This window comes from Physeter macrocephalus, chromosome 11, assembly GCF_002837175.3.
Source record: "Physeter macrocephalus isolate SW-GA chromosome 11, ASM283717v5, whole genome shotgun sequence".
Taxonomy (NCBI): domain Eukaryota; kingdom Metazoa; phylum Chordata; class Mammalia; order Artiodactyla; family Physeteridae; genus Physeter; species Physeter macrocephalus.
In genome coordinates, this window is record NC_041224.1 from 93,503,145 (window position 1) to 93,521,792 (window position 18,648).

Genomic DNA, 18,648 nt, shown 5'->3' on the forward strand with positions numbered 1-18,648 from the left:
CAACAGAGGAAAGCCCGCATACCACAAAAAAAAAAAAAAAAAAAAAAAAAACCTCAGAAAAAGAGACTTAACAAAATAAAAGGGAGTGACTGGTTAAGGAGTACATGGTTTCTTTTTGGGGGTAATGAGCGTGTTCTGGAATTAGATAGTGGTAATTGTTGCACAGCCTGTGCGTATGCTAAAAGCCACTGAATTTGTCCACTTCAAAATTGTTAAAGTGGTGAATTTTGTTATTTGAATTTTATCTAAAATTTTTTAAGTCATCTAAAAAATAAAAGGAAGAGAATTGTTAAGATATATACTGGTATTTTCCAGAGCTAGGGAGGGAATCACATCCTCACACTAGCAGGGCCTTTGGGGATCTTCTTTGTATTAAAACAGCTTATAAGGATATATCTACAGAAGACTTATTTCACTTATCCTGCTCTTTGAAGTAATGGAAGAAAAACTTATGATGTGGGGAGGATTAAAAAGACAACAAAGATATGTAGAATTGAATAAAGCTATAAACCAAAGCAGTGGCTGTCCTTGTGTGCTATAAAATTCCACCACTTCACGACTAATCTCTCTAAGTTCTTTAGGGAAAGGTTTGTTTATATTGGACACGTTTAGATAGTGTGCCTCTTATGACCTCTACTACCCAGACTTGGGAATTCAGGTCTTAAAGAACACTGCAGAAGGAATCCCCCCTAAGAAACTTCTGGTTTATTACTGTGTTGTTGAATTTGCTTTGTTTTAATGGCATGGGTGGTAGGACAGGAGTTGGTTTTTTCTTTGTTGATTTATTGTGTAAATATGTAAAACATGTCACAAAAGTCAAAAATTATTTTTTAAAAGAAAAGATTTACTCAGAGAAGCCTCGCTTTCATTCTGTCCCCTCCAACCCATCCTCCTGCCCCACTCCTAATTAGCAATCATTTTAATTAGTTTCTGGCCTGTCCTTCAAGCATTTCCTTTTGAAAGTATAAGAAAATACATATATATGTTCATATCCCGCTCCCTGCCACCCTTTCTTATGCAAAGGCAGCATACTGGAGGTGTGTGTCTGTGAATGAGAGTCAGATAGTAGTAGTACCATATGCTAAATTTTCTTTTTGTTTTCTCATAACACTTTATACATGCCTAATAGCATTTATCACATTTTTATAGATATTTTTATGAAACAATGTGTCCTTCTAGACCATGAATTAAGTAGGGACAGGTACAGAAAATATTAAACTCCATGGGTCTGGCACTAATAAGTGCTGTATAAGATATCATTAATCAAATTGTTGCATATTCAAGCTGAGTAAATATGGTTATGAAAACTTAAACAGATAATCTAGTATAGCTCATGATGCACAAATCATTTGTGTTTGGGTTAAATTAAACCAATTTCTAAACTGAGAGTAGGAGTATTTTTGAAATTTTGGAACAAAAATATTTGGGACTTGAAAACATTTATCTGTAATTATCTGTAATTCTGAATCCGTTTATGCTCACAAACTATAAAAATTTATTTGATCTGTAACATAGCTGGGTTATATAGCCTGGCTTATAGGTCCTTTGGACCAATTAAGAAACTAGTCAGAAGGGAATTTCTTCTTCCTTATCTCAGTCAGGGGCTGATCCTATTTGTTTTGGTACTTAACCTCTTTCAGAGTTTTGTGGTTAAATTGTCTTTGGTTCACATCTGAGATCTGCACTTTTACTAGCTGTATGACCTTTGGAAGAATGATTTAATCTAAGTATGGGTTTCTACTGTAAAATACGGATGATAATGTATAAGTTCCTAACGTGGTACCTGGCACAGAGTAAATTCTCAGTAAAAGTTAGTTCCAGTCTTCTTTTCCTTCCCTCTTCTACCTGACAGTGTATCATCTTACCCAGACTTTTTATATCTCTCAAAATGCTCCATGCTCCAAAACTACCTGCCTTCTCCCCTCCCCCTAATCGGAATTCTTATTCTCCTAGCAAAACTGTCTCAGCTAGGTAGGAGGAGAATAAGATGATTCACCCTGATGATTAAATAACAATTTTTAAAGATGTGCTTTTTAACTCAGGTCTTTGGTAACATTTGGGACAATATAACAAAATTTATTTTAGCAAAAATCATTGGGTCAAGGTGAGAGAAAGGTAGTTTTAGATTTGAGGGGTAGGCCAAATTCGCTGTCCCAGGAGTCAGGTCCATTCTGTTGATACTTCCTTTCCTTCATGTGAACTCAGAGATTGTGTAAAATCATTCAAGGTTTTTCTTTTTCTTTTTCTTCTTTCTTTAATACATTACACTGAGCTACAATGGCAGCTTTTTTGTGGGAAGAGGGAGAGCAGGGTAGGAACTACATGTGAGTTATTTTTAAATGCCTGGATTTATTTGACTTTGGGTATGTCTTCTTATTCTGGAAGTTACTAAAACTTAGAACTTCATGAAGCCACACTGTAGGAGAAATCCCACAAATCCTTAGGAAGAATAGCCTATGTCTCAGGGGACATGCTATTCTAAAGAGAACAGCCCAGTCCCTTGCTTGCCTTCTACTTTTATCTTTCTCTGTGGATTATGAGTGTAATTGACTTTATTTATATGACTATTCCAGTTCTTAGGCTGAAGAGTCTGCATGGATTAGACAAAGATAGTGACCATGTGAAAGGACTGTAGTAAGCAGAGCTGTCTGTATTTGAAATAAAAAGCAAGATTTACTTTTGTAATAAAATCATCAGCCTAGGTTAATGATGAAGTGACAGTGCAGGAATCTTTAGCAGCAGTGTGTCATTCTACTGAACAAAGACCTTGGCAGATCTGACTAGATGATGGTTGTCCTGAGGTGGGTATATGGTTATAATGCTAGTTCTACATAGTTTGTTATTTTTCTCCTGATACTTACTAAAGGAACAGAAAGTATTCAGCTAAAAAATCTCTTCCCCCATACGTGCAGCAAAAAAGAACCCCACAACTCTTCTCCCTAGTGATTCATTTTAACACCTTCCTCCCACCCCTGACAAGAGTTATGCCCATTAGTTATATTCACATCTTAGAGTTATTTCATGTCACATGAACATCTACAGGAAAAGAATAGGTACATGCTAGAAATGGGAATTTTTACTGAGGCAGGAGTAAGACATGAGTGAGGTGGTCAGCACTGGATAGCCAAAATTCAATTTGAGCACACTGGTCACCTTGGGTGTGGGCTATAGGGAATGGTATGAAGGCAGGAAACAGGAGGTGATTCAGAGTAGGAGGTGAGAGGATCCAAAGACAAACTTTGCAGTTTAGCTTAACATTCTGGTGGCAACAGTGGGCCCCTGAAATCCTATATGATGTCTTTATCCTGAGTGCATCCTCATCTGTGGATGAGGTGAAATTAAAATACTATCAGTAGTTTGGAGGTCCTATAGGCAAATCCAGTACAGCCCACTGATTTCCTTCTTTTCTCCTTCCTATCTGCTTTTAGAAGAATGTAGAAAAGAGAAATAGCAAAAAGGAAGTCGAAGAGAGAATATGTCTCCGCTTTCCTTCCCTATTCATTTTTATAGACCTCTGAAACCTGAACTCTAGATGTTTACTCTGAGGCAATAGAAAGACAAGTGTTATGTAATTTAAGGGAAATATACATTATTGGCATCATAGCATTAGCAAAGATAACAGTTATGATAGGCCAGTACATCTAGGCAGCACTCATAAAAAAGCACATATGCTTGAGTTGAGTGTGGTTTACATAGTTGAAGCAGATTGTTACTCATTCACTGAGTAGGTGCTCGAAAGTTACCTGTTGAATGAATGAGTAATGCTATAGGGTGGGGAGACGGGCAGTAAATATGTACATAAGCACAACATAATCATAAATTGTATTAAATGCTGTGAAGAGAAAGAATAAGGTACTAGGATGGAGAATAACAGGATGTCAGAGAAGGACTCAATATTCTTCATATGAACCTTGCAAACCTCTAATTTTGGCAATTTATAGATGTGTTAAAATGTGCAATAAACATTTTTCATATTTTATCCTATCAAAACTTGATAATCATCTTGTTTTCTCCCATTTAATTTTTGCTCTGTTTATTAGCCATTCAAATCAAAACGTTTATTCTCTGTATGCGAAATTCACAGTATATTTTAGTCTTTATTAGATCATTGACTATAAACATTTGTTTATGTTTCAGCTGAATAAAAAGACCCAAGTGATGTTATAACAAAAAACACATATTCATTCATCTTACTCCATCCTCCAATGCTACAGTTCAGCCAGGTGGAGTGATATAATTATTTGTGTGTAGAATAAAATAGCAAAATATGTTAGAACTACTATAATAATAGGTTTCTAGAATTTCCATAAAAATCTATTTCAAGAGTTTTTCATTTATGCTAAATTTCCATTTAGTCAAGTTTGTCCAAAATGAATAGGGTAGTAACTTTCACAGAAATCCAGCATTTCGTTTATGAAAGTTCCTGGGTCTCCTTTAGAAAATGAAAAATCCACCTGTCATGCACTCCTTTCATCTTGAAAAATTTTACTGTATGTTATGTGACCAGATACCAACCCAGGGCAACAGGGTAAGAATGAGAAGACTGGAGCAAGTCATAATTTGGTTGTTGATTGAAAGCTTCCTTCTCTCTTAAACGCTGTGGGAGACAAAAAGTCCTGCCTATATTTATTTGCATTCCATCATATTTAAAATACCATGAAAAAAATTCAAACACTAATTAGTTCTACTCATGATATTTCACCAAAGTTTAATTTATTCACAGTGAAAGAGCTTTTTGTTCATTTTATCAGAATGATCATACAACTACTAGTAGGAATTTTAGCTATATGGTATTACTGTGCCTTATACTTCTCAATTATAAATCTCAGCCCTAAAAATCTACTTAAAATTTTGAGGTTTTTTGCTTTTGCATTTATCAGTATTCTGTTTAGAAGACATTTTGACGGGTCATTAGAATAAAAAAATAACAGATGAATGTCTTTGCTTTTCACCAGGGAAACTAGATATGAGGCATATTCCTATTAATTGCTGAATAAGGCATATCTTTGATAACAATATCCTAATATGTCATTTTGGGAATTTCTAGGAACCAGTTGAATTCCATTAGTCTTAACTATGGGCAGGCATTAGGATCCTTTGTTCTACTCACATGGGTGAAAAGTGTGGTGGAAAACTGAGTTTTCAGCTGCAGGGGCCTAGGGCCTTCTAAGGGTGGGACTCCTCCTTGTCAAGAGCTTTGTTTATGCTTTAGTTTGACTTTCATTTTACTTTATTTTGAATGTGGTTTTGCCATATCTGAGAGTTCACAAAAAGATCATTTTCAGTGTTTAGGAAAACTATCACTGGGATGTGGGTGTTGCCAGATTTAGCTTGCGCTCTCTCTCTCTCTCTCTCTCTCTCTCTCTCTCAGGATGACAGTATGTCTGAAATATTGCATGGAACATACTTATATGGAAAAAATTAGTTGTTTATCTGAAATGAAGATTTAACTGGGCATCCGCTATTTTATCTGGCAGACCTACTAGGGTAACAATATATCTTATCATCCAAACTAGGACACTTTTGAGAGTTAAATGGGACACTTTTAACAATTATGCCAGGACAACAGGCATAAATTGGAACTATCTGGGAAAACTAGAAAGTATGGCCAACCTAATTACAAGGGGTTTTGAAATTTTTAATTATTGGTTTTAGATTTTCATAAGCAATCACATCTCTCTGTCATTAACTTGTATAGCTGTTAATCTTTATAAAGTATATTGCTTTATAATTTCATATTAAAAATTTGATTAAGGCACCTTTAAAACTATGGTGTCCTAATTGCTTCAAGCTTGACACAGGGTTAGAGTTCTCTTCTTTTTTTTTTTTTCAGAAGAGTTTGAGAAGGATTGATATTTTTTACATACCAATATTAAAGAGAATTAAAGTTCTCTTTCTTCATGAGTAAAATGAGGAGCCTACCATTAGTACATGAGATTTTACAGTTCAAAATTTTTTAATTATTTCTTCTTTATATTATTTGTATATGTATATGTTACCATCAGCAGTTATAACTTATGACAAGAAATTCCATGTGTTTTCGTCTTATATTTGGCTTCTTTTTTTTTAATAAATTTATGTGGTTTTTTTTTTTTTGGCTGCACTGTATCTTCGTTGCTGCACACGGGCTTTCTCTATTTGCTGCAAGCGGGGGCTACTCTTCGTTGCGGTGCACGGGCTTCTCGTTGCTGTGGTTCCTCTTTGTTGCGGAGCACGGGCTCTAGGCGCGCGGGCTCAGTAGCTGTGGCACGTGGGCTCAGCAGTTGTGGTTCACGGGCTCTAGAGCGCAGGCTCAGTAGTTGTGGTGCATGGGCTTAGTTGCTCCACGGCATTTGGGATCTTCCCCAACCAGGGCTCAAACCCGTGTCTCCTGCATTGACAGGTGGATTCTTAACCACTGTGCCAGGGAAACCCCTATTTGTCTTAATTCTTTTCTTTTAACCTATTCTTGTTTTGGGGGATTTAGTAAATAATTATTGTTCATATTTAGCTTAACCTTCTTAATTGTATATATACCATTTTCTCTTCCCTTGCTCAGCCTAACTAACTTCAGTCTACAGATCCATACATAAATATATGAGTACATGCTACATGCCAGTCTTTCTGCTGAGTGCTACAGTAAATGTGATGTGGAATGTAACTTGGTTATGTCCTTAGGGGCTTAGAGTCCAGACTTGATATGGTAGTCTCTCCACAGCTTTGTATATTTCAGTTGGGTTTTTTGTCTCTATCTTCTTCAAGCCTGTGTCTCCTATGAAGTATGATAATTAGTATGTCAGGAATACATGAATCATGGTTTTGAATAGGAGTTGTATGTTTTTTGTCTTATTCCAGTACCTGTTGATGCACAGAATTTTATTAGGGTTTTGGCTACATTAATGAAATGTCTTTGGGAAAAAACTTTTTTACTGCTAGATAGTTTTTCTGTGTTGTAATTTATGAAGTGGAATAAAAATGTATCATAGTCCAATATACTTGAACTGCCTTTAACCTTTGAGCAATGAGTTGACCCAGATAACAATTTTCAAGATTGTTTTAACTTTTAACACTTAAAAGTTTAATATCTGGTTTCTTTAAAGAAAAAAAAATTTGTGTATTTTCTTGCTATTATTGTTTTGAGTGTCAACACTAGTTTTATATAATAATTATTTTAAAATGTACATTGCCCTATTTTTATTATTTTGAAAAGATGTAAAATTATTTCTACTTCATACTCACATGATAGAAAACTCACATGGTATAAAAGCATATATAGTGCAAAGTCACCCCCTGTCTCCTAGCCACCCATTTTCCTCATAATCAGTTTTTGTCAGTATTTTGTATATTCTTCCAGAGTTTGCATGTACAGATCATTATTTATATATTCTCTTTCTTCTTTTTGCACAAATGCTAACATACCATATATACTGTTGTATACTTTTCTTTTTTCACATAACACTGTATTTTGAAGATGACTCCTTATCAGAACATAAAGAGCCTAATGTTTTTTTCCAAGCTGTGTAGTATTCCATGTTACAAGGCCCCTACTAATCACTTTTTTTCATTGTTTTCACTTGTTTGCTATTATATACAATGTTTGATAAATAGCTTCATAATATACCTCATTTTGCACATGTGCAGCTCAGTTGGCAAGAGTGTGTATATCATTCCTGGAAAAGGAATTCCTGAGTCAAAGTGCATTCATACATGCCTTAAAAAATGGGTTTGTTTTTCTTTAGTCTAAAGGTAAATGTGTTTATAGTAAAAACTTAAAACTTTTCAAGTGTTACTAAAAAGAATAAAGTGAAAAATAAATTCCCCAAGCTCTTAGTCTCACTTCGAGGTATAACATTTTCTCGTCTATCTTTCTTGTGATTATCAATTTGCCTGATTTTTTTTCTTTTTTTAAAATATAAATGAACCAACAAGGACCTACTATATAGCACAGGGAACTATACTCAATATTTTGTAATAACCTATAAGGGAAGAGAATCTGAAGAATATATATATATCACTGTACTGTATACCTGAAACTAACATGATATTGTAAATCAACTATACTTCAATTTTTTAAAAATACATATTTATATATATGACTCTATGGTATCCCATTTTATATATATATATATATATATATATATATATATATATATACCATAATTTATCCATTAAGTTCCTCATTGGTGGGCATTTAAGATGTCTCCAGATCTTTTTTTATACTACAGACAAAGCTACAGTAAAAAACCTTATAGCTATCTTTGCATACATATGGATGTGTTTCTACTGGATAGATTTTTAGAATATAAGGAATATATGCATTTTAAAATTTTATTAGTTTTACTAACTACTCTCCAAAAAGATAGTTCTATTTTATACTTCCACCAGTATATTCTTGCTAACTATGGCTGTTATCAAACTTTTTAATCTTTGCCAATTTAGTAAGGGGCAAAAAGGAATTCTTATTTGAATTTCTTGTATTATGATTTATTTTGATAAATTGGCCATTTCTGTTTATTTTCTGTGTATTACTATTTGTGTCCTTTACCCATTTTTCTTATGGGTTGTTCACTTATTTATTGATTTGTAAGTACACTCATCTATGGGGAAATTAGCCTGTTGTCAAGTATGTTACAAATTTTTTTCTCAGTTTTTTCATTTTTTTATCATGTGTATAGTCTTTAAATATACATAATTTGATCCTAAAGAGATGAGGAGAAGGTGGGGAGTGGTGGGAGTGAATTAGTGGAGGATCCAAAGCAAACTACTAATCACTTTTTAAGTAGGAAGAATAATATGACAAAAATAATGTAGTGCTTTTATCTCCTTAGAGGAAAGAAGACATAAATAAGAGATTGTACAGTATTTCGTATATATGAAGTATAATGACCATTCTGCAAATATATTTATTTTTTATATTTTTCCCTCCAGAGGTATTGTCAGCTATGATTAGTGTGCTGTTGGTGTATATACTTATGGGATTCCTCTTATATGAAGCTGTCCAAAGAACTATCCATATGAAATATGAAATAAATGGAGATATAATGCTCATTACCGCAGCTGTTGGAGTTGCAGTTAATATGATGTAAGCTCTATTTTAAAAAAATTTTTAATAGGCTTTATTTTTTAAAGCAGTTTTAGATTCACAGCAAACTTGTGCAGAAGGCACAGAGCTTTCCCATATATACCCTGCCCCCCCACATGCATAGCCTCCCTGGTTATCATATCCCCCACCAGAGTGGTACAGTTGTTACAAACCATGAGCCTACACTGACACATCATTATAGTACAGAGTCCATAGTTCACTTGAAGGTTCTCTCTTGGTGTTAAACTCATTCTATGAGTTTGGACAAATTTATAATTACATGTATCCACCATTATAGTATCATATACTCTATATTGTTTTCACATTAATATTTTCAAGTACTGTGAACTTAGAGACTATTATGTCTATTATGTGTGCATTCAGTAGCGTGCAGTGATATTTTAATGTATTTTAAAGTTGTGTAGTACATTAATTTTTCTTCTAAATGTTAATAAAACACTTGGAATTACAAATTTCTCATGGGTTTGCTCAGGTATACTGAAGTTTGCCTAACAATCAGGAATTTAAGTAGGACAAATTTTTTTTAACTTTTATAATATTTTTATTTTAATAAGATTTTTTGTAACTACCAACTTTTTTCCTAAAACCTACAAAATCTTTAAGTTACATACGTAATCATTTGGACCAGGGGTCAGTAAACTTTTTCTATAAAGAGTCAGATAATAAATATTTTAGGCTTTGAGAGCCATACAGCCTCTTTGGCAGCTACTTAACTTTGCGGCTACAGAACAAAAGCACCCACATTCAGTATGTAAACAAATGAGCATGGCTGTGTTCCAATAATACTTTATTTACAAAAAAAAAAACTTTACTTATTAAAACAGGCAGTGAGCCAACTATGGCCTACAGACCATGGTTTGCCAATCCCTGCGCTAGTGGCCTCCATTCATACTTAGAATAAAATCAAGTTTTTACCATAGCCACCCCTCCAACTCATCTCCCAACACTCTTGCTCACTTTATTCTAGCCACCATGGCTGTCTTGCTTTTTTAAGCACATACATATACAGCACATTTTCATCTTAGGGCCTTCGCCCTGGTGTTCCTTCTGCCTAGAACACTCTTCCACCACCATTTGCTTCCTGACTTCATTCAAGTCTCTACTCAGAATCTTAGTGAGGCCTTTTCTGATCACTCCCCATCACTCTCCATCTCCTTGCAATGCTTTACTTTTCTTCAAAGCATTCACATTGCCCACCAGTACATTATGTATTTATTTGTTAATTCTCTGCCCTCTCTACTAGAACATAAGTTCCATAGGGATAGGGATATGTCTGTCTTATCACTGTTTTGACCCCAACACCTAGAACAGTACCTGATACATAATAGGTGCTCAAATATTTATTAAATGAATGAGTTCCATGTTGCCTCATTAGTGTCTGATTAGTAACAAATATTTCTGTCAATAATATTAGGAAGAATAATAATCTTTTCTTTTATTTTTAACAGAATGGGGTTGCTGTTGAACCAATCTGGTCACCATCATGCCCATTCCCACTCCCTGCCTTCAAATTCTCCTACCACAGGTTCTAGATGTGGACACAACCATGGGCAGGATAGCTTGGCAGTGAGAGCTGCATTTGTACATGCCTTGGGGGATCTGGTACAGAGTGTTGGTGTGCTAATAGCTGCATACATCATACGATTCAAGGTAACATGATTGGTAGTTTTTTTTATTTTAAAATATATATTTAATTTCAAAATTAAAACTAAAGGTGACTGTCTTTTATCAGTATACTAGACACCAGTGCCAGTCCTATTCATTTTGCATTATGCAAGCATACTTGAACTATCAGTATATCTCTTTTATTAGCACCAAACACAATAGTATCAACCTCACGGGGTAACTTATCTGTTGGCTTTGGTGGTGCCTTCACTGAAGAACTCAGTTCTAAGCCTTGTCACTCAACTGCTAGGTACTGGAATGTGCACTGGAGTGGAAATCCAGAGATCTGAGTTCTAGTCTTGGCTCTGCCTTTAATGCTTTGACCTTCAGCAAGTCCCTCAACTCTAAACTTGAGTTCCCTCCTCTTTAATATGAGGGGCTTAGACCAGATGGATGGCTGCTAAAACTCGTTCCAGCTCTGATAGTCTATGGTTCTGGGTGGAAGATTTAGAGAAAGCACAGAGGAAAACAGTGGAACAAATGACTAAACTTCTGGAAATACAATAGGTTTCACAAAGAAAGGCATTTAAACAGTCTAGGAAAGAATGAAGATGTTTCTCAATTGGCATTATACAAGTTTTGAAGATGTGCTCCAGTCCTGCTAAAGAACAGGGGACAGAGTATGCCTTGCTTTGCTTTACAGACTGTTTTATGACTGTCTAATTAATCACACAATTTTGATCTGTCATCTTTCAGCCAGAATACAAGATTGCTGATCCCATCTGTACATATGTGTTTTCATTACTTGTGGCTTTTACAACCTTTCGAATCATATGGGACACAGTAGTTATAATACTAGAAGGTAAGATCTCTAGTATCCCCACTGTGGGTTTATTATTTCCCTAAATCAGATTGGGGCTGTTGGTGGGGAGCAGGAATACTCCAGGGTAGGAGCCATGTCTTTCTTTTTACTGATAATTATTAGTCTATAATACCACCTTACATGTAAAAAACATGTGAGAGTCAATGCACTCTCTCATCTATTACCCATTTGATCCTTATAATAGCCAAGAAAAGTAGGCAAGGCAGACATTATTATTCCCATTTACCAACAAGAAAATTGAGGCTCAGCGGGGTAACATAACTTCATTAAGGTCATGCTGCTAGTAAACTGTGGACCTAGGACAAGAATGCAGCTTATGATTCTTAATACAGTTATGTTTAGTAATTTATTTATTAAGTCTGTAATTCCCATTTAACTTGCTATTCTATTTCCAACATCCCTGCCTTACTGATATTAAGTATAAGCATTTAACTATAAGTTCTCAGAAGTAGGTTTATCTTTATTGTATGTTCCTTTTTCTTTTTTGTCTATCCTAGCTTGTTTATTAGATGAAGTCGTCTGGTTTGAGTGACATTTCTTTTTAGTGAGCATGAACATTTTTTAAGTATTTATTAACCTCTTGTATATATCCTGCTATATGTGTGCATAGTTTATCTTAAAGTTTTAATATATTTTAAAGTGTTCATTTAAACTGAATTTGGTAAAGCCATTTGGTTTCTTTTTTAAAAAATGTCCTATTAGTAATATGTAAATTTTTTCTCAAAATAACCTTTACTTATAAATGATACATTCTGAATAGGTGTACCAAGCCATTTGAATGTAGACTATATCAAAGAAGCTTTGATGAAAATAGAAGATGTATATTCAGTGGAAGATTTAAATATCTGGTCTCTCACTTCAGGAAAACCTACTGCCATAGTACACATACAGCTAAGTATGTTGCTGACAGTGAATGCTGGGGTTGGTGGACTTCTATCTTTGGAATTAAACATCTGTGCTTATGATTAAATAGGAAGACTTTTCTGCTGGAAAGATATGTTTTAAGGGAAGGGTGAGGCTCTTCAAAACGTGAGTTGCAGGTCAATTTATTGTTGGCAGAGCAATAATTTTCGATCTCTTTTTTTTTTTTTGGTGGTACGCGGGCCTCTCACCGCTGTGGCCTCTCCCGTTGCGGAGCACGGGCTCCGGACGCGCAGGCTCAGCGGCCATGGCCCACGGGCCCAGCCGCTCCGCGGCACGCGGGATCCTCCCGGACCGGGACACGAACCCGCGTCCCCTGCATTGGCAGGCGGACTCTCAACCACTGCGCCACCAGGGAAGCCCTTGATCTCTTTGATGAGATATTACAAATTGATTTTTTGCCTTCAGGTAAAAGGCACAAAGTATATTTACCATGTTTTTTCTATATAAGAAAAGCTAAACTCTATGTTTTTATTTCTTTAAATCATTTCACAGATTGATGCTTTTTATTTTTTTATCAAAATAATACATGCATATGGTTTATTTTAAAAACTACAAAAGATGAAAGACTTGTAATTGATGTCTAGTATTCTTTCTCTACCCAAGAGTGGAATGGAGAGATTGGAATAATGAGAAGTCATTCTGGCTTTGTAAACTGAAATACTTCTCTAACAGAATAGCTTCAAGAGGGTAGAAATCAAACTAATAAAAATCTGTTCACAGTATAGTAAGATTGTTTTTGCTCTTTGTCTTGTTCACTAATGTGTAACTGTATACAGTGAATAGTAATGATATTTTCTTGACCTTGCAGTTCCTGGAAGTTCATCTAAATGGGAGGAAGTACAGTCCAAAGCAAAGCATTTATTATTGAACACGTTTGGCATGTATAAATGTACTATTCAGCTTCAGAGTTATAGGCAAGAAGCGGACAGAACTTGTGCAAACTGTCAGAGTTCCAGTCCCTAATTGTATACATTTTAGGGACTACCGCCTTATTTATCCTGCAGTCACAGATGTAAGAGCAATAAATGCACACCTAAATGAGAAATGGAATCCCTGACAGCTGTGTCAGTATCAAGCACCGGTCTCTCAAAACAGTCACTCCAGCCTGACAGTGCTACTTTCTGTTTAATGGCAAAATGAGACTTCACCATGATTTTCAGATGAAGATGTTTCTAAAACACTGTTTACAGAATGAGACATGACTCTACAGATACCTCATAGAAGACAATCCAAGACAGTACTTCATTAATTATGACAGTACATGTCTTAAAGGAAGCATCAAGAATTCAGTATTTGCATTTAAAAATCCTTTTTAAAGACCATTTTATATCAAGCCAGTGGTGGAAAACTGAATTTTTTTATTATGTAATCTTGAACCCAGCTTCTGGAATTTGACACCCAGCTCTCTTTTTACCAAAATTATTTCTCAGATTTCAGAAAGTAACTACTAATTATCCAGAGAGTGGAATAAGCATGTATTCCTAGAGTTTCAGAAATGTTTGATTTCACAAATAAGTCTTAATCTTACTGTTAACAATTTGTAATCAACTTTTTCCAGACGTTACAGGGTTTTGAATCTCAAAGTTAGCATTTTTGGTTATTTGTAACCTTATCAGAACCAAATCTTTACATATTGTGGTCACTGTCATTAAATTGTTTAGGAAATATTTTCAATATTATTCTGAATAGCAGAAGTTAATCATAAACTCAAATTACTATATGATAATTTAAAACAAACTACAGGAGTGACGATGGGGTGTGGAGTTTCAGATTTAAGTCTTCCCGAAATCACTTGTTGTTCATGGAATTATTTTAAGAACAGCAAGAGATTGCAAAAGGTAAACAATGATCCTCTGTCCATTTAAGAACTGCCTTACCTTTTGTACCGAAAGTTTGCTTAGTACCTTGCTTCCTTCCTGCTTCCATACCAGTTAATCTGTGTGAGCCCTTTCAGGGTAAAACTCTGGGAAGCTAAGGTTCAGTGTGCCATTCACCTCTCATGTGTAGATTAACCACATTCCTCCAGAGAATTTTGGCTGGATGATATGGGTTAGGGATTCTCCATGGACTCCAGAAACCCTAGGATGTAATTTTGAAGTTTTTCCAATAATAATACCGTAACAGAAATTCCCAGAGGGATTGGGGCAAGCTATTACTCTGAGAAAACAAAATTTTCAAGGGTTTTTGACCTTGTGTGTGTGTTTTTTAAAGCAGGGGAATGGGGATGGACATGAAATCTGTGTTGTAGGGAGGCTAAGCATAAAAGTTTTCAGAGCAAATGCAACTAATTGGTAACAATTGTGTTAAAGAGGCAGCTGTGAATATTCATGTTTCATTTTGCAACTGTTGGTTTTGAGATGATCTTTATGCACATTAGAAATCCATTTTCAAGAGGAACACTTTCTTATCCCGAGAATGGATATGGTTCTTTGACTCCTCAGAATCAGAGTAGAGTGTACCAGACAAGTTGTGAACTGAAATCCCAGGTGGGCATGCAGTTGACTTCTGATATAAATGACGAATAGGAAACAGATTTCATCTTCCTACCAAGAAACTCACTATGTAATAAAACTAAGATAAAACCTAGATTTACCTAAAAATTTATTGAGTTGATGGTATCCAATAAAAGGGTTGATGAGGATTAATGGCTCCTAATAAAACCCAGTGTCTGTTGAATTGAATTGAAAATTCACTTTATGGGATTCTTAGTGTGAATCTATTTAAAATAATGCTTTGAATTTTTCAAAAATTTCAGTAGCATATAAACTGTTTAAATCAAAATAAATATAAAATTGAAATACAGAGGGCAAGTAAGAATAAATGAGAGGCATTTCAGTGGACATCTGGGTATTTATGGACTTTGAGTACCTAGCAAGAGAAACGAAAAGAATATGCATTATATATGCTAATTATGCTAATGAATTTCCCCATATTTGCAAATTGTTCCTCATATCTACGGAGCTTGTTTCTTGTAAACTTCCCTTTATCTTAAATAGCTATATATGACTTTTCATAATGACCTATTCCTTGGAAAGTTATTTGATGAAACAGTCTAAAATCCATTTGATGACTGAAAGGATCCTCTTGTAAAATGCAGAAACACTGAAAACTTTTGTAAATTTTAATTATAGTGTTCTCCTTAAAGTGAGGTACACATAAAGTTTCCTGTGCTTTGCTCTTTGTAGCAAAGACTATAGACTTTGTACTTGTACTCCACTGGGTCTGTAAGATTTGAGGATTGATAGATTTAACTTTTTGTAACTTCACAAGACCCACAGAGAGTGATGTGAACTTAGCAGATACGACCAGGAACTGCACAGCTGGTCTGTCCTTCACCCACTTAGTTACAGCCCTAAGTTACACTCCTCAGCCAGCCCTCAGAAAGGGCTTTCCATTGTCCTGGGAAAGGCAGTGTCTGTTTGTATAAATACCTAGCATTGTTAATTTTGCACAAGGAAAACATCACAACATAAAATCTGGGCAGTTCTTCATTGCAATGTATTTCAGTTAACATTTGCAAATAATCAGAGTTACTTGTGTATATAACCTGTGTTTCACAGCTCTGGCCAGATGCAGCATTTTGATTTATTATAGGAAAAAGACCTATTGTTTAATTAATGACCATGCTGCTTTAGAAATATAATGTGGGGAATGCAGTTGAATAAGGCATATTTCAGAAGGCTTTGAAATACAGAACCAGTAGCACTTGTAATTCCTCCATACATTTTCCATTAGCTATTTCTTGTGTAATGTGATCCCAGATTCTCACAACTTGCAGCTCCCATCAGTATTATTTGCCAAATCACTGGATTTCTTATTTTACTGTTTTCAAGTTTGGGTGCTTTGTTCCCATTTTCTAAAACTAGTTTTCTGCTCTTAGGAATCTCAGTATTCTAGTTCTGTCTCTTGAACCCAGGTGTCCTAACCGACAGTGTTTGTCTTTAGTAGAATTTTCCCAGAATAGACTCAGGCAGGATCAGATACTTGAGCTTCCCTTTCATTTTAATGTGAGGAAAAACCATCTTTCAGAGACAAAGCACCACTTATAAATGTGTTTCTAGGTAGGGAAGAACCTTTTTTTAAACAGCTGGTTGTTCCTGATCCAGATTTCTCTGCATGCTGAGCTCTATAGAGTAAGTGTGGTAGAAGTGGATGCACTGTACAACAAACAGCAAGCCAAGATCACTGCTGATAAGACTCGGGGTTGTGTTTCTCAAACCACCACTCTTTCTACTTTAGAAGAGAGAAGAATTCACTACTGAAACAAGCACAATTAGCTAAATTTATTTTCTTCTTATGTGTTTATATTAATTGGTTCACCGTAATGAATAAGGCGTTCTTACAGAATTTGAGCCCCTTTGGAATAAGGTTTTAGGCACTTTTGCTGTTGCCTCTACCTTACATACAGTAAATTTAAAGTTATAGAATGTGTTCATAGATACAAGATTAGTTCATTGGGTTCAGTTTGTCTTTGAACCAAGCTTCACTTTTGAGCCTGTTGGGTATTAGTCACAAATGAATAGTGGCACCTCGCTATATGCTGTGTTGAGGGGAGGCCAGCCTGATCCCCAAATTGATGATTAAGCTTAATGTCTCTCTAACCAAAATACCATTTGCAAACCCTGGCTACAGATCTATCATGTGAATCCCACCAGACAGGGCTTCAGATTTATGTTAACAGATCGCTAGCCAGGGATATTTCTTGTGATGTTGATAGGAGCACGCAAATTGGAGAGAAGAATCGTTGTGAGAGTTCCTCGATGTTGAATTGTGTGTGTGCAGCTGGGTTACACACTTGGGCCAGCCTGTCATTGAATTCTTGCTTACAAAAGGTTTAACCCATTCTTCCAGTCATGTGGTGAGGACCAACAAACATTTTCTGATTTTTGGTAAGATTGGAAAACATTTATGGAGACTTTCCCAGTTAAACCTGTGACAGTGTCAATTTAAATATTGCAATTAAGTATATTACAAAATAACTGCAACACAAAATTGAAATGTGCCAGTATGTCAGCTTTGCACCTGAAAGATAATGTATATTTGGAAAGCTTATGCTTCTCTAAATAAATATGTTAATAAGTAAGCCATATCACAGTTTAAGAAATTGTATATACTTTTCCATATACAGCTTCAGAAACCAGGTATTTTGCATAATGATTGATTTAAGAAAGATTTTGAAGCTGGAGTTTGTCCATGTAATTTAAGATCAAAGTACAGTATATGTATATGTACTGTATTCGCAATTTTCAAATTGTAATTTCCTATACATTTATTAAATAAAGTATTGTTTTGCCATGTGGTTTATTAAAAAATGAAAGTATACATTGCCTTAAATTTCTAGGTTTTTTAAATTGAATAAATAATCATAATAGACCTTAAAAGATAATCTTCTTAGAAAGAAAAGCATTGGAAAATAGAATTTAAGCTATCTAGTTTTATTTATTTATTTTTAATTAATTAATTTAATTAATTTATTTTTTGGTTGCATTGGGTCTTCATTGCTGCACATGGGCTTTCTCTAGTTGCAGAGAGTGGGGGCTACTCTTCATTGCAGTGCACGGGCTTCTCATTGCGGTGGCTTCTCTTGTTGTGGAGCATGGGCTCTAGGCACTCAGGCTTCAGTAGTTCTGGCACGCGGGCTCAGTAGTTGTGGCTTGCGGGCTCAGTAGTTGTGATGCACAGGCTTAGTGACTCCGTGGCATGTGGGATCTTCCCAGACCAGGGCTCGAACCCGTGTCCCCTGCCTTGGCAGGCGGATTCTTAACCACTGCGCCACCAGGGAAGTCCCCCTATCTAGTTGCAGAATCTCTGATTGTAATGCCTTTTAGATGTTTAAGAAATAAACCTGAAAAAAAATCTTCCAGATAGGATAAGAGATTAAAAGAACCTTTACTTTTTATATCAGTCACTTTTAATGTCCCTGCAGCCCCAGCAACAGTGGCAGACAGGAAAGAAAGAGGCCCTAGCAGGAGTGAGTTTGGTGAGGACCATCGGGAAGTGTGAGCAAAGTGACCTGAGGAGCCTCCAGCGGTGCAGACCAGGGGTCGGCAGCACGCCTCACCGGCCCGTCTGCCACAGCCTGTTTGTATAGCCCAAAGAGCTGAGGGTGGTTTTCTCATTTTTTTAATGGTTAAAAAATCAGAATAATAATATT

At 35.6% G+C, this 18,648-nt stretch overlaps 1 protein-coding gene across 2 annotated transcripts in view; it reads left to right on the top strand.

Annotated features, from left to right (window-relative positions):
- SLC30A4 (solute carrier family 30 member 4) overlaps positions 1–17,783 on the top strand; it is a 30,324-nt gene extending 12,541 nt beyond the window's left edge. For both annotated transcript variants that reach the window (XM_007122547.4, XM_055088259.1), the window contains 5 exons: positions 8,908–9,061; positions 10,531–10,732; positions 11,444–11,549; positions 12,331–12,465; positions 13,303–17,783. In XM_007122547.4, the coding sequence (XP_007122609.1) occupies positions 8,908–9,061; positions 10,531–10,732; positions 11,444–11,549; positions 12,331–12,465; positions 13,303–13,457 (752 nt within the window). In that variant the 3' untranslated portion in view covers positions 13,458–17,783. The remainder of the gene's footprint in view (positions 1–8,907; positions 9,062–10,530; positions 10,733–11,443; positions 11,550–12,330; positions 12,466–13,302) is intronic.
- Positions 17,784–18,648: the final 865 nt, after the last annotated feature.